General features: G+C 43.9%; 1 protein-coding gene across 2 annotated transcripts in view; it reads left to right on the forward strand.

Moving 5' to 3' along the window:
• stim2b (stromal interaction molecule 2b) overlaps window positions 1-15,280 on the forward strand; it is a 57,432-nt gene that overhangs the window by 18,308 nt on the left and 23,844 nt on the right. For both annotated transcript variants that reach the window (XM_085266815.1, XM_085266814.1), the window contains exon 2: window positions 8,776-8,906. In XM_085266815.1, coding sequence (XP_085122941.1) covers window positions 8,793-8,906 — 114 coding nt within the window. In that variant the 5' untranslated portion in view covers window positions 8,776-8,792. The remainder of the gene's footprint in view (window positions 1-8,775; window positions 8,907-15,280) is intronic.

Consider the following 15,280-nt stretch of genomic DNA (forward strand, 5'->3'; position numbering starts at 1 on the left):
TTAACAGAAATATATATTTGTAAAAAAACATTTGAAATCCAAACTCCACCAGTTGCCCCATCCTGATATTCTGCTAGCTTATCTACAGAAGCTCCAGTAAGTGTTATCTACATCTGAATTTATTGACTCAGTAGCACAGTGGAGATATCTTGCAGACAAACAAACATTATGTTTACACTCAGTGTTTCCCACCAAGTGTTGTTTGTATTCTGGAAGCCCTACACACATGTTGCAATTACCCCCTCTGTTTTTTAGTGTCCTACTCGCCTTACTTGCCTTTCTTTGTAAAAGTGTTTGCACTTTATTGAGGTTAAGTTCACATTTATTGAACAGTTTCTGTATTTGGAAATTGATCGTAACTTTTGCATCATCGCGTATCTTTAAATGTTCTTCTTAAATTTTCTTTCTTCTTTGGGATTGTTAGTAAATAGTTAAAGGTGCTTTAAAATGAAACGGCAAACTGCAATTTTGGGCATCCAAGTAAAGAAATTTGCACTTAATTTAGTGCAGCGTGTAGTACAGGTGGGACCAAATCAATCATTATATCGTGCCGCTTCCTTTTGCGCTATATTAAAAATACACTGATGGCAACTATCATTATTAAAACATGGAGCTATTTCACTCATCACAACCACTGTTATTGTCTTGGTCCTGAGCCTGTGGACTCAGTGGTTTTGGTTTTGATTATTATCTTATGTTTCAGGTTAATTGTTGTTAGGATTTCCTTGTTCTTAGGTTTGGTTTCTGTTTCGCTTTGTCTCGTCAGCTCTGATTTCTCCCACCTGTCTCCCATTCCCCGATTGCTCCTGTGTGCATATAAGCCCCGTGTTTTCTTCTGCTTGTTACTGGGCCGTCTGTGTTACCTCCATGTGTTCCACCCTGTATGGTTTCCTGTGAGTTCTGCTTTCATATTTGTTGGTTAGATTGTCCCAGTTTAGGTTTGTTCTTAGTTTCCGTCTGTCCCATCTCTGCTCTGTCTGAATTATCACCTCATGTAAATAAAGCTCAGTCATTGCGTCGTCAGTGCCTGCGATTGGGTCCTTTTCCCTTTAACCCCACACGACTGCTGCCTGCAGCAGTGACAGTTATATCATTTATAGCCCAACTGATGTAAGACTTTTAACACCAAAAAAAGAAAGCTATTCCCGATATATTGGCCGAAATCCTTTCCTTTTTCAGACACATTAACCATAAACAGCTTTTTAGTGTAGCTATTTAATATGATTGATATCACAATATGAATGTTTCATTGCCACCATAAGGAGTACTCGTTCACGCTCTGCTGGACTCTTCTCGAATCAGCTAGGTGTTTTTACTTTTTTTTTTCTTTGTTTTTGGCCAACTGGGAAGTTGTCCCCTGGTGGACAAACTATGCAACATCAACAATCATAACCTGGTTGCAGGGTGTTTCTCCTGTCTCTTCTTTACCTTAATCTTTACGTATCGGCCGTTATACGTACTGATAAATTGGCATATAGGCCACTGAATCAGGCTCTTTCTATGACTCTTATCAGCTAAATTAACCGAAAGGGAAGAAAAGTTAACTAAGTCACAGCACAGAAGAAATTCACAGGGGGATGATGTGCAGCCTGAGAGCTGAGGTATGACTTGGAAGTAATGAAACTGAACAACGATAAAGACTCACTGACGTGAATAAATACATCATTAATGCTGTTCTCGTATGTTAATGCTCTTTAATCTCCTGTTACACAGATACGGTGATGTGTCATAGATGATTGCTGTGTCATGTTACAGATATTGTGGGCAGTGCGTCCTGAGATGCTCATATTGTTAGTTACTGCGTGATTCTCATGTTCACAATAAGGTAAGCAGGGAGCTGGACTAGTGCTCTCTCTCAGCTGTGCTTGACACAGCACATGCGTCACGTGTCTGGAGGGCAGGGTGGCTCACTCGGGTATAAAGCGGATGCAGGTTTATGCTAAGTCCGATTTTGCCAGGTTATTATCACAGAAGTATCTGCTGTAGTTGTTTAGGGAGTCATATTCTATGACTTATCATTCACCTCTAGTAGTTGCATGCTATGCAAAGTGTTGGCACAGTTTAAGCAAACATTTTTAACTAAATGTGTCTCAGTCAGGTTTATTAGCGTCTCCTCAGCCTTTGTCATCTGAGTATCTGAGATGACAGGAGGCTTCGACGCGAAGAGGCGCACGAGTGAGCTCGCTCTCGTCTGCTTTAGCATGCGCCATGTTTGCTCTCAAGCCTCCTTCCCCGTTACTTGATTGCGCCATTCAGACACATCGCTGTCTGCTTGAATAAGCGTTGGCCGAGGTGTGTGTCTGCACTCCAGAGAGAAAGGGAGACGTCAGCGTGTGAGCGCAGGACGTGGCTGAGGACGCCGAGAAATCTCAAGCAGTTTGTGGGAAAGAAGAGGCCGCTTCAGCCCCCCTTTGGCTCCCCAGAGTCAAATGTCAGGCCCATCACGTCCTGCTATCTTAATTCCCCACTGCCTCTGCACACACCCAACCAGCTCCCAGATACTCTTACACTGAATCTTGGCTTCTCACTCTGGGCTACGAGGTGCTGACGTGATGCACCGCTGGTACTCTTCCTGTGTAACTGAACTAAAGCCTGTCTGCAGAGATCAGAAGTATACGAACTAAATATTGATTGTTATGTATTTCACATGTTTTAAGTGTAATCCTCAAGGGCTTAAAGGGCCATGTTGTGATATGCAGTCTGGTCCGTGTATAAGCAGACGCTCTCTATTAGCTCCCCTTCTTTACATCAGCCTCTCGTCCTTATTTATTTGTCAAGAAATCTGCAGCTCTCTGCCAGATCCACATCTTCAGTGAAAACAAATGTGTGTGTTTAGAGCTAAGTAATATCTTAAGACAGCCAGGCGCTTCATTTTTTTTGGCAAACGCTGCTTAAACAGTGGATTTGTGGGCGACTATTTTAAGCTGTGGAATCAAACACACTATGACAGCTGCACAAAGATGTATGTGGGATTGACTCAAATCAAGTGGTGCAGCGCTGTGACTCATATCATAGAGGTCAATGGGACAGATGAGTAATACTTAAAGCCGTTATAGCTGAGGCATTATTTGGAACTGCATGTGAGGATGCAAGGTGGTCTGAATTGGACAGATCGGGCGTTGAACAGACGTTTTTCAGACTTTATGTCTGATTGAGCCAGTTTTAAGAATAGATTCTGTACAGGCCGCGAGTCCTGCCTCCTATAGACTCCACCTGGGTTTCCAGTATGGGGAAAACATCTTACACATGAAGTTTTCTGCAGTGAGGACGATTTCAGACCACGCCTGGACCCCTTTCACTCCGATTTAGTCCAAAAGCATCAGGCGAAAACAGCTTTTGTTAAGGTTTGCTATTTACACAATGCTCAGTAGGTTATAAAAGTAGCTATCTTGATGGATCGTGTGCATTGATAGAGAACAAACTCCTGCCTCGGCATTGATCTCAGGTGAATAAAAACATAGGAGAACAGAAAGGCTTGTCAAAGCTCTCATATTAGCACATGAAAAGATTACAGGGGCTTAAAGATCAGCGAGTAAAGCTGTTTTTATTTTTTCTGTAGGAGACATGTTTGTCTAACATTTGAACAGACCACACACCCAGAATTCAGCGGGATGAGGTCTGGCGCATCGATTCGAGCGTTTAAACACAAAAGGCCAAATGTCACAGGGATCGAATTGAAGGAAGTTCCCCCCTCACCCCACAGCTCCCACGGCAAACACATCGAACATCACAAACACACACTCCTCTCTGTCTGCTTCTCACTGACTTCACATGTTTTTTTGTCAACATGAAACAACACCCTGTTAATGTCACGCATATAGAGCAGGAAAAAAAAGGTGCTGGAAATGACTTTAAAGCGAGCAGCTGACAGATAAATGCTTTAGCTATCAAGTTCTTTTGAAGTACCCACCCACCCCCACGGTGACAGCTTGCACACATTTTGTGAGTTATAGCAAAGCAAATTACTGTACAGCCGCTTTCCTGCTCATCTGTGTGTGTTTGAGCAAGGGAGACCTCTGCCATTGTTGAGCGTTTACATCCTGACAGCCGGGAGCCTGATAGGTTAAAAATAACCCAGAGCTTTCCAATTTTGTCATCTTTCGGGACCGCTTGTCCCGGCTGTTTTTAATTTGAGTATTTTTTTTAGCAAGCGTCCCCCTGGAACGCTCAGGGGGGGTCACCGACGACCACTTCCCGTCACATGGTTTCTCATTGTAGTGCTAACAACTATCCTCAAACGTACTCAGAAATGGGGGAGAAAAGGCCTGCGCTGTCACATTTCTGGATGTCTCAGCAGGTGGGACAGCTTAAATCCTGCGTGTGAATGACAGCTTTTTAAAATTTCTTCTTTTGTTTTATCTTGGAAGCATCTTTTCCTTTATGCAGGGGACAGAATTAGGCCAGTAGTACTTATAGAGGAATGAAAACCAACATCACAGACAGTGAAAGGGTGCTGCTGTCAGTTCCGACATTCCTGTAAAAGAAAGAATTCCGGCTAAACCGCGGCTCTTGTTTTGCTTCTTTCTCTGCATAAAAAAGTCAAGTCTTTTTGGGTTCCTTTAAATAACCAAACAGCAAACTAGATGTGCATGCTATGCAAACAGCAGACTATGTAAACTTTTCTGGCAAGCTAAGCAAATGCATTATGTAACTTGTTCTCGAGCATCAGATGGCTTTTGACCGAGCACAGGCGCACAGACGCTGCCCAAATGAGGCTTATCTAAAGCAGCCTCGTTCGCACTGATATTACTTCCTGTCACTGACAGATACGCTTCTTCATCTACTGTCTTCGTTATGGGGACGGAAGTGGTTTGGAGTGTTTTGTGGTTCTCTTTGTTCCTGTTTTTTTCCCCCAACAGCACACAGCCTTTAGGGGAATCCTAGTAAAGGTCTGTTCCTGATTGGTGCACACCGTGTTGTCAGAAAGAAAGTGATGTTTCTATTTGGAGCACATCAGTCAAAACAAAAGTTCAGTTCAAGTTAGCCCAGCTCTGTCACTGTATCGTGTTGAGAGGTGGAGACTTTAAAGCCTCTGTGGTTTCACTCCCTCAAACCAGTCCGCTGTATCTGTTTGCACAAGAACAAATGATCACCGTGTTATCTAACCTCTGGCGGCGTATCGCTCCCTTCTGCCAATCGTGAGGCCACTCGCAGCCCTCTGCCAGTGCTGGTTCCTTCGCTCGACACGTTCATCCCTACCCAGTGTCCTCTCATCCAAACTTAGCCCCGGGCATGCGTCCAATCAAATGCCTCTCTTTGCTTCTTCTGTAGATTGCCAAGTGGCAGTTCTATAACTAACGTGTCAAGTCTGGCTTTAGTAAACAGATCTGACATCAAAAACCCACAGAAAATATCACATGGCTGCCTGCGAGCTGTACATGCTCATCAGGGTGCTTTAAAAAAGTGGAAGCTGCAGATCTAATGGGGCGAGTTCACACAAACATACACGCCTTTCCTCTGGTCTCGCAAGTGTGTATGAAGCAGCATGAATGTGTTAGTGAGTTATTGTCTCAAAGGTGGCTTTCTTTTAACCCGGCTTGCCTGCGATGGGAACCTGTGCTGAACGCAGCCTGCTCCAGGGCAGGTTATGTAATTAGTCAGAAGCTGCATTTTTCTGTTTCCGTGAACGCGATCCAAGCGCACCACAATTTCTTTTCAGCTGAGAGAAAACATTTTGGATGAAATTCTGCAGAAAGCACATGAATGCGCTCGCTAGACGCTTTGTTAGGTGCACGTTTCTGGTGCAGGATTGGGCCCTTTATGCCTCCAGAGCTGCTTTAATTCTTTATGGCACAGATTCAAAAAGGTGCTGGAAACATCCCTGTGAGATTTTGCTCCATATTCACATGTTTGGTGTTTGATGTGACAGCGTCACACAGCTGCTGCAGATTTGTCGGTTTCACATCCGTGATTCGAATTATTCGTTCCACCTCGTTCCCTAAGGTGTTCTAGTTGATAGCGATCTGGTGACTGTGGAGGCCATTTGAGTACAGAGTACAGGTACTTTGTCACGTTCAACAAACCAGTTTGCGACGAGCTGAGCTTTGTGGCATGGCGTGTTATCCTGCTGGAAGCAGCCATCAGAAGATGGACATGGTCAGCAGCAACACTCAGGCAGGCAAATGTGTTTAAATGATACTCAGTTCACAGCAGAGGGCCCAAAGTGTGCCACGAAATATCCCTCACACCTCCAAGACCAGCCTGAACTGCTGATATCAGGCAAGTTGAATCCATGCTTTCACGTTGTTCACTCCATATTTTGACCCTACCACCTGAATGGCCCAGCAGAAGTTGAGACCATGCGAACTGAAGCCTCTGGCGTGGTCTTCTGATCCTGTACCCTCCGTCATTCTGATGCTTGGTTTGGTCGTCTTGACGATTCCTACATGTCTAGATGAGCTGCTGCCACATGATTGGCTGATTAAATACTTGCGTTAGGGAGCAGCTGAAGAGGAGTACCTAATGGCCAGTGAGGGAACGTACTTGTGCTCAGTCCTGATTTGCAGTCTGATCAGTTTGCATGTTTTGCAATGTTCCAGCATTAACTTGGCAAAAAGTGAATTAACTTCCGCGTCTCCTGCAGTGTGAGCTCTAAATTTACTCGTTGAGCTTCATTTAGTGGTGAAATAAATATATTAACTCGTGAACTGACAGCATTTTCCTCTCCGGCATTTCTCTCGTCTTTTTGCTGTTAGCATTTTTTGATATTCCCATAACTCTCTGTGAGCCATTCCTCTGATGTAAGCGGGACTCAGTCCGTTCATTTTGTGCAGAACAAGAGTCAAATGATGCATCAAACACCAACACCCTCTTTTGTATGAGCACACAGCCTGAAGGGTTAACTAAGAAAGCTGAAAACCTTGTCATGATACTCATGATCCCCGACTGAGTTTCCAGACTTTGTCAAGCTGTCTGTGTCAAACACTCTTTGCACTTTGTGCTTTTTAACCATTTGCTGTACACTGATTTAGTTCGCGTTTCCCAGCTTCTCTCGGATATAGTGGAACCAGTTGGCTCCTGTGGCACTCAAAACGCAAGAAGTACGTTTGAAAAGCTCAGCAGCAATTCCTCTTAAGAAATCATGCCCTGGTTAACAATCAGATAAAACTCAGAAACCTCGCGGGTGTTTTCACATTCACCAGGTACTATTTCTCTTTCTGCCGAGCTACACCTGCAACCCGCATCGCCTAGCAGAAAGACACGTGCATCTACCCATGACGAGAAGCTCGTGACAGCGTGACGAGACGAGATGTTTGCTGACACGGCTGACACGCTTTCACATGTCGACTGATTCTTGTCCTCGCGTTAAAATTAAAGAAGACTGTTGAACTTTTGCTTCACGCCTTGAGAACATTGCTACAGTTTGTGCATGCGTTTTCCTTTTTTGGTCGTCGGGTAAATGCACGGAGCAATTAAACATTGAAAACGAATCACTTTCGAGGTGTGCGGTTGTCCGAGTTGCCCAGCTGTGCATTCAAAAGCGGCGTGTCCATTGGCTCTCAGGGAAGAGCTGTTATTAGCCGTATAATGTGATTTCTTACCGCCTCTTGTTTGCATTCTGTGAAGCCGTCACGGTGGCGGTCGTGTACACGCACTCGGAAACGCCGCCTGTTGCCAAGAACACTTAAAAACCTGATGCATGTGTTTGGGTGTGTGTCTGTCTCGCTGTTGTATTGTTGGCCTTCAGTGCTGTGCAGCTCTATAAACAGCAGGGAGCATCATTATTTGTTAGGCCTTGGGATGACTCGGATTCAGTTGTTTTTTTTACAATCTAAGTGTTTTAAAAAATGCTCTGTCTTTGTGGTTTACAGAGGGATGTCTTTGCACTTGTGATGCATGCATTTGTCTTTTTTTTTTCTGTGGTTGTACACATCTGCCTCTGTGTGTGGTTTTGTGGCTCCATTGAGACAGTTTGGCTCTTAGCCAGCTGACACTGTCCATCGCTAGGAAGGCTGGAAGTAATGGGCTCATTTCGCCCTTTGGGACGGGACAGGGCTGAATAAAAACAAGAGAGAGAGGGGGAATGTCTGGGGACGCTGCAGGAATGATAACAGCACGCGACAGAGTCCGGCAGGACCGCCGATTCGCCTGCGCTGCTGTGACAAAAACACAGACATCATCGTCACCTCAGCGTTTGTAATAATTGAGCTATCGAAGTCTTTAATTAAACAAACACTAGTGAGCACGTGGAGGAGTCTCCTGTAGTGCGCTTTCACGTCACGAGTCGCGTCACGTGTCCATTTCAAACACGAAAGTGGAGCTGATTTTAATAAATGCCTGGAGCGTGAGGTGTGGTCGGGGCTGTGAGAGCAGGTGAAACTATGTAAACACGCTGTCAGAGACTTTATTATCATAGCCCTGCATTAGCATATCACCGCATACCCATCCAGCGGCATCTTAAGCTTCTTTGTTTCATAAACAGTCAGCAAATAAAATCTAAACGCTATAAGAACGTCGTTCCTCTCTGAGAATATAAAAATAACCGCCCGGTCTCTGTTCGCTCTTTTTACTACATATCATCCCGGTGTGCTCTTTGTTTTGTTGGCACTGTAACCTACATTCTGCTCAATGTGCTGCCTCCATGTTCCAAGTATGCAGCGAGTGAACAACATAGCAGAAATTCCTTGAAAGCCTGGGTAGCATTTAGTAGAGCCGGTTTTACGAATGCTCGCAGGTGTAACTTCCACCTGTTTATACTCAGACGAGAGTACTGCTTTTGTTAATCTCAACCTTTCCCTTCTCATCTCTATTTTTCTGTTTTGTTTTGTTCCGCAGACCCCTGCCTCATAGTGATGCCGCCGTGCATGGGCGAGGCCGACCGCTTCAGTTTGGAGGCGTTGCGACACATCCACAAACAGCTGGACGATGACAACGACGGGGGGATAGAGGTCAACGAGAGCGTGGAGGTGAGCTCGGGGCGTACACTTTTGAGATTCGGGCGGTTACGATGAATCTCAGAAGATGAGTAAGCAGAAAGTGAGCTATGAAGAGGGTGAAGAGTTGAAAGGTGGCGGGTCCAGATGACATACCTGTGGAGGTTTGGAGGTGACGCGGAGAGAGGGCAGTGGACTCGACCGGATCTTTTAACACAGCTGATCTGTTCTAACTACAGAGGGATAAGGATGATTACGTGAAGCTGCAAGGGTGGAGGTAGTGAAGGTGGATGAATTATAATACCTGGGGTAACCCATCCAAAGCAGCGGACAGTTCACTAGACAGGTGGAGATGAGAATTCAGAAACTGTGCAGCAGGTGGAGATGAGTGTCAGGGGTGATTGGTGACAGAGGGTAAGCAGCAGGAGTGAAGGGGAAGGTTTAAAGGGACAGCTCAGGCTGAGGATGTTGGAGATGTGAGGCTGAGATTGTTTACACGTGCGCAGTGGTGGGATAGTGGATAATAGGGGTGCAACGATACACAAAATTCACGGTTCGGTTCGATACTTTGGTGTCACGGTTCGATATTTTTTTGATACAAAAAAAAATGTTCATGCCTTTTTAATTTGTCATTTATTAAAATTATAAATATATATTTTAACTCAAAAGTACAGTTTTTAAATGTAATGTTGCTGAAACAACAAAGTAATAAAAAAAATCTATCTGATTGAGGAATCACTCATCCTTGGAAAAGAGCGTTTATTACAGAGAAATGTCTCTTCCCAAAATAAAAGCTATACTATACGCTTCTTCTGGGCTATATTCTCAGCAGCATATTAAACATATCAGGTCCCCATAAGGAGAATCACGTGCTAACGGCTGTCTAAATGACTCAGGTAAAGTTTGTAGCATGCCTGCTTGTTGTTTTTGTCTTTGCACTAGGATGATGTCGGCGTAAATGTGCAGTCATATTCGTTGTGTTCACACTAGTGCTGTCAGCGTAAATCTCGTTAAAATGACAACGCCACAACACGGCAAATTTCCGTTAACGAGTTACCGCGGATCGCCCCGTGAGTGGGGCTGGACGGCGTCAACATGTTAACGAGCTAACTGCGCTAACGCACTAGTTCCCACCAATTGAGCATTGCATGGCACATCCGACATACTGTTTTACTTTAGTCCATGACTCGCTTACCATCAGGGTCATACGTCACATGAAAACCAAAATAGTTCCAAACGCCAGATCTGAATGAGAGTGGGGGAGGTTCAATTTGCCATGTTGCAACGAGCTTAGCTTCTGTCTTGGTAGCTTGTGCTGCACTCAGTGGATCTGCACTCGACAGTGCAGCCTAGGCGGAGTAGTCGAACGCAGATCCACTGAGCGCTCAACACAGACAGCATCGTCAGAAGAAAAGTTGATAAAATAAATAAAACATTTTGTATTGTTCGATACATATGCGTACCGAAAGCACTGTATCGAATGGTTCAATACCGATACGAGTATCGTTGCACCCCTAGTGGATATATTGGACAAAGGGTGTTAAAGATGGAGCTGCCAGGCAGAAGTTGAAGAGGAAGACCACAGAGGAGATTCATGGATGTAGTGAAGGAGGACATGCAGAGCGTTGTCGCAACAGAGGAGGATGTTAGGGTTTGGCTGAGGTGGAGCCAGATGATCCGCTGTGTCCCGTAAGTGTAGGTGAGCTGTTCTACACAGTCATAGTGAAAACATTTGATTTACACGAGGCCTAGTCTCCATCTTCTTTTTATATATTTTGTCCTCAGCACATCTCCTTTACTAAAGTAATAAAATAAATCCCTCCAGTTTTGTTACATTCCTAGTTTTCTGATTTAATTACTGCTTTGCTGTAAAATTTGTGACCTCTCTGACTATAAAGAAACGTAATATGGCAGGAGCTAGGCTGATAACAATGAAAACACATTTTATAGTACAATAAGCTGCTGCGGTTACATAATTATTATACCTAAATTGCATTTCTGTGAAGAAGATTTCACAAAGTGTATTTTGCCCTCTGAAACACACCCTGTTGTTTAACAGGCCACCCAAATGGTTAAAGTTGACCTATTTTTTTTATAAATGCAACTTGCTCCAACTGATTGCTGAAAGCTGGCAAATCTGAGTAAATGTTTAGTTTACAAAGCTAAGAGTGAATAAAAGCTTGTGGCATTGGATCAGTCAAAGGCAATAAGTCATCGGAGGAGACGGCCAAGTCAGCATTCCTAACATACAGACACATCATCAAAGACGCACACGACTCTTTACTTACAGTTTCATCCGACTTGTGATGTAATTTATCATTAAATGTTGAAACTGTTCATATTTATAGTTTTATCGAGAGCGTGCGCTGACTCTTTTTGAGGTTAAACTAAAAGCGTTTAGAGCTCCAGAAAGTCGTTTGGAAAAGTTTTACTTCTGAGTAAATGAGCTGATGCTCCGGATAGTTGAAGAGGTGAAAGTATCACCGGTATGGTAGTGTGTGTTTATGCATGGATGGTGTGTGTGTGTGCTGGAGGGTATGGCTGACATCTGAGATCACGCTGACCTGGTGTGCCCTGTGGGTCTCTTGGTAATCAGCCACCTCCTTACATTCAAAAGCAACCACTTGGGACTGCAGTCACATTTTCTGTGCGTGTGTGTGCATGCGTGTGTGTGTGTGCATGTGTGTTTGCTGGCAGAGACGTTTTTAACTGCCTGAGAAGTGCTGGTGTGAGAAACCGTTTATACCCCACAGCCCTGTGGTGGCGCCTCAGTAAAGGGCCGGATGCTGTGTGAATCCCGTCTAAAGACCTCCGAGGGCTGGAGTGTCGGAACTGGACCTCAGCCCACACGGAGGAGCTGTGTGTCCGTCTGTGTGTGGATTACCGACGCCTGCGTGTACAGTATACGAGTGCGATACTGAATGTCCCCATGCTTAGTATCACCTTTTGGCTCAGTAAAGGCAGTGGCTGATCGTTTCTTTCATGTTGTTTTTGGCTGTTTATTTGTTACCTAATATTTTCGAACCTCTCCTCTGGTCTCCTGAGACAAATGGAGCCGGGTTTCAAAGCTGGGCAGATTTATTTTATCAAATTAGTGGCTGTCCATCCGTTGGCTCTATGAAAGACGAGCAGGAGACTGACTGAAAAAAGTGATTTGTCTTTTTTCGGCCTCATCAAAATCCGGCTCACATCACGTTCTGACCTTTATGACCACAGACACACTGGATGTGTAAAATATTTTATACGTCAAAAATATTTTTCATACAAAGAGCATTGATTTTTTTCAAATCAAGCGAGGATCTAAATCAACAAATCTGACCAATCAGACCACTGCAGAACCAAGTTAGTTGGTGCTTTACAAAGATAAAACAGTGCAGTAGTGCAGATAAACGAGAATATACAGTACTCATTGCAATTCTTATTCTGAGAGCACGAGTGCATTCACACAAACAACTGTGGCTACATGGACTGAATCTTAGGCTACATCTACACTAATCCGAGTTTTTTAAATGGACTAACAATGAGGTGGAGTTGTTGCTACGGGTAACACAAAAGTACAAAGTTGCAAAAGCGAGTGAGAATTAAGGAATTTGAAGAAAAGCTATGTGGAGCAAGTACAAACTGGTATTAATCCTTAATAGGGCTGTCAAAATTGAGAGGAAACAAAACAACTTCTGTATAATGCCCTCTTTCATCTTAGTTTAATTGGTCACATGACTGCATCACATGACTAAAATGCATTGTTTTAAAAAGTCTCTGTTCACGCAGTCCACACTGTGCTGCGAAAACGACGTTTTCAAATGTATCCACTTTGGAGAGCATTTTCAAAAAGCTCCATTTTCCTTGACCAAAAACGCCGTGTCAGTGTGGACGGTGTGTGCTTTCAAACGAAAATGTATTAGCGTGGACGTGGCCTTATGTAACGCTTTTCTATTCAGTTGAGCACTCCAAGTGTTTTCCTACTACAGGTCTCACTCACACATTCAGAAATCACTTTTATCTATGCCTCGGAGCTTTCCAGCATTTACACACACACTCCCACTTTGATGGAAGCATTGGGGGACAACTTGGCGTTCAGTACCTTGCCCAAGGATACTTGGGTATGTGGAGTCTGGGATCAATTCACTGATCTTCCAGTTGGCAGACAACACGCTGTCAGGTCGTCTTCCCCATGTCTACATGCCTAAATGCACCGAGTTGCAGGAAACCGGCTGATTAGATATAAAAGTGAGCAGGTGTACCTAATAAAGAGTCCAGGGACTGCCGTGTGCTAAATAAATATGCACCCAAAGAAGGAAGTGAGACACAGTGTTTGTGTTTTTCAAAGTTTGGTGTGGTCCGGCAGATTGCTCTGCAGTGAGTGGGGCCGACAGGGCCGAGCCTTTAACCTCAGCCTACACAAAAACACAGGGCAGGATCATAGGCTGCTCTCAGGCTTATATAGGCTTAGTAGGCACGGATGTAGCGCTATTAATGACGCACAATGTTAAGTTGCGACTTGTTTCGTAGGTTATGCATCCACTGCTTCCACAGCGGAAGTTTAATATACATTTATATAAGTGACTGCGCAACAGGACGAAAGAATCTGTAACGTTTAAGGTGGAATTTTTACCTGTGTGTCTCTCAGTGAGTCAACATCATGAGCACTTAAAAGGTGAATGACGTTCAGCTGGATCATGGTAACTCCATGTTAGTTATTTCCTGAGAAGGACGGCAACCCCATGTGTACCTCAGTGATCCCACAAAACCTTTAAAATGTAATCTAAAATTCAGATGTGAAATAGTAACTATGTAATAGTAATGAAATTCTGCGTGTCTTTTGGATCTTGTTAGTTTTTCTGAAATATTTATGATGAACTGAAGCCTGGTAAGTCTGAATTCATGCAAAAGGGATTAGAAAGAGAGCTCTTAATGTAATAAATGGTAATTAATACAACTGTATTTATGATGTGAAAGTTTGGTTTAGGGGTTTGTGGGCTACAGTTAGCCATTCGATCCCCTGTTGTGGTATGTGGGACGACTGGTCGCATTCTACCAGCAGTTTGATTTACAGTCAGGCTCTTTCTAGCAGTGATGAGCTGAAAGGAGGTACACAGTTAAGAGGCAGACTGATGTGTGGGGTCAGCTCACATCTGGCCTTTGGCAATCAAGACCTAATCACACTCTTGCCCCTTTGCCACCTGGCTGACACCCTACACCCTCTGTGGCACTTCCTCCTTTCCCTCTTTCCCGCTACCTTTATCCCAGTAAGGTGACATTGATCATGTCATGACCACGAGCATGATATTTGTTTTTCATGCCAAAGATTTCAAGAGAATCTTAAGGTGGAAGTCAAGTTCAAATGAAGTCATGTTTCCACAGAGGCGATGACGTATGTGACAGTGACGCAAGTGGCTTTGTGGTCATGTTTTCCTGTGTCTGTATATTTGATAGAAAACATGAGAAAACCCAAGTGGCATCTGTGTTGAGCCCATTTATTTTACACACATAATCCTCTATTCAAGCTCTGTTGGCTGTTCGTATATCAACATCGCTCAAACCTTAAGCACGTTTCCACGTTGAGTAAATATGATCTTCACATCATTTGGAGAAAGAAATTAATGCTTAGCAAGGCAAGGCCGTGACAAGCCTGGAGAACTATTCCCGAAGACTAAAGAAACGACAAGAAAGAAATAAAAGAGGGCAAACCGAAAACTGACTTTCAAGCTCGTTAGTTTGTACAAACTCTGTCTTTGCCTCATACATGCCTCATTTCCACGCACATGTTTCAGTAAACTGCTGTCCCTCCTATTTCCCATTCCCCGAGCAAAATAGAAAGAAATGAAGGGGTGGCTCAAGACTTTTGCATTTCAGTTGCCCACATTTGAAAAAGCTAAATATTTCCATTACATAGTAAAGCTTTGTTTCGCTTCCCTAGCATGATGAGAATGTCATTACATTGATTCTGAAAGTATGAAGGTGATCTTTTCACACAGTTGTCGGTTGCCTGGCAGCGCTGACACATGAACCTGTTTCACCTTTAAAATTCTTCTGTAACTTAACCACAATCACTGTCGCTATGGAAGATGGAAATGAATCCACAGAGACAACACTGACCGCACGTCATATCACCACACAAGTAATAAAACATGCGCACACAAACACACACACACACACACACACACACAGGTCATACACAGTCTTCGCCTGTATTTGAGTACAGATTGAGCTCTTTTTGCTCTGTCTGTCTGCCTCACTTAATATCTAGTTTTTAATACATAAGTTACCACCTTAAATGTACTGTCAGCACGGGGTGATAGAGGAGTGAGAGCAAACAAGGAAGTATAGAGGCCAACATATCTCTGTTCCCTTTGCATTGGCAGCGTTTACTTGACGTGTCACGCCACATAGATATCAACCAGGATGTT

The sequence above is a fragment of the Mchenga conophoros genome, linkage group LG3 (genome assembly GCF_057382185.1).
Source record: "Mchenga conophoros isolate Kocher_MC1m ecotype Shallow Benthic linkage group LG3, M_conophoros_male_GT1.1, whole genome shotgun sequence".
NCBI lineage: Eukaryota > Metazoa > Chordata > Actinopteri > Cichliformes > Cichlidae > Mchenga > Mchenga conophoros.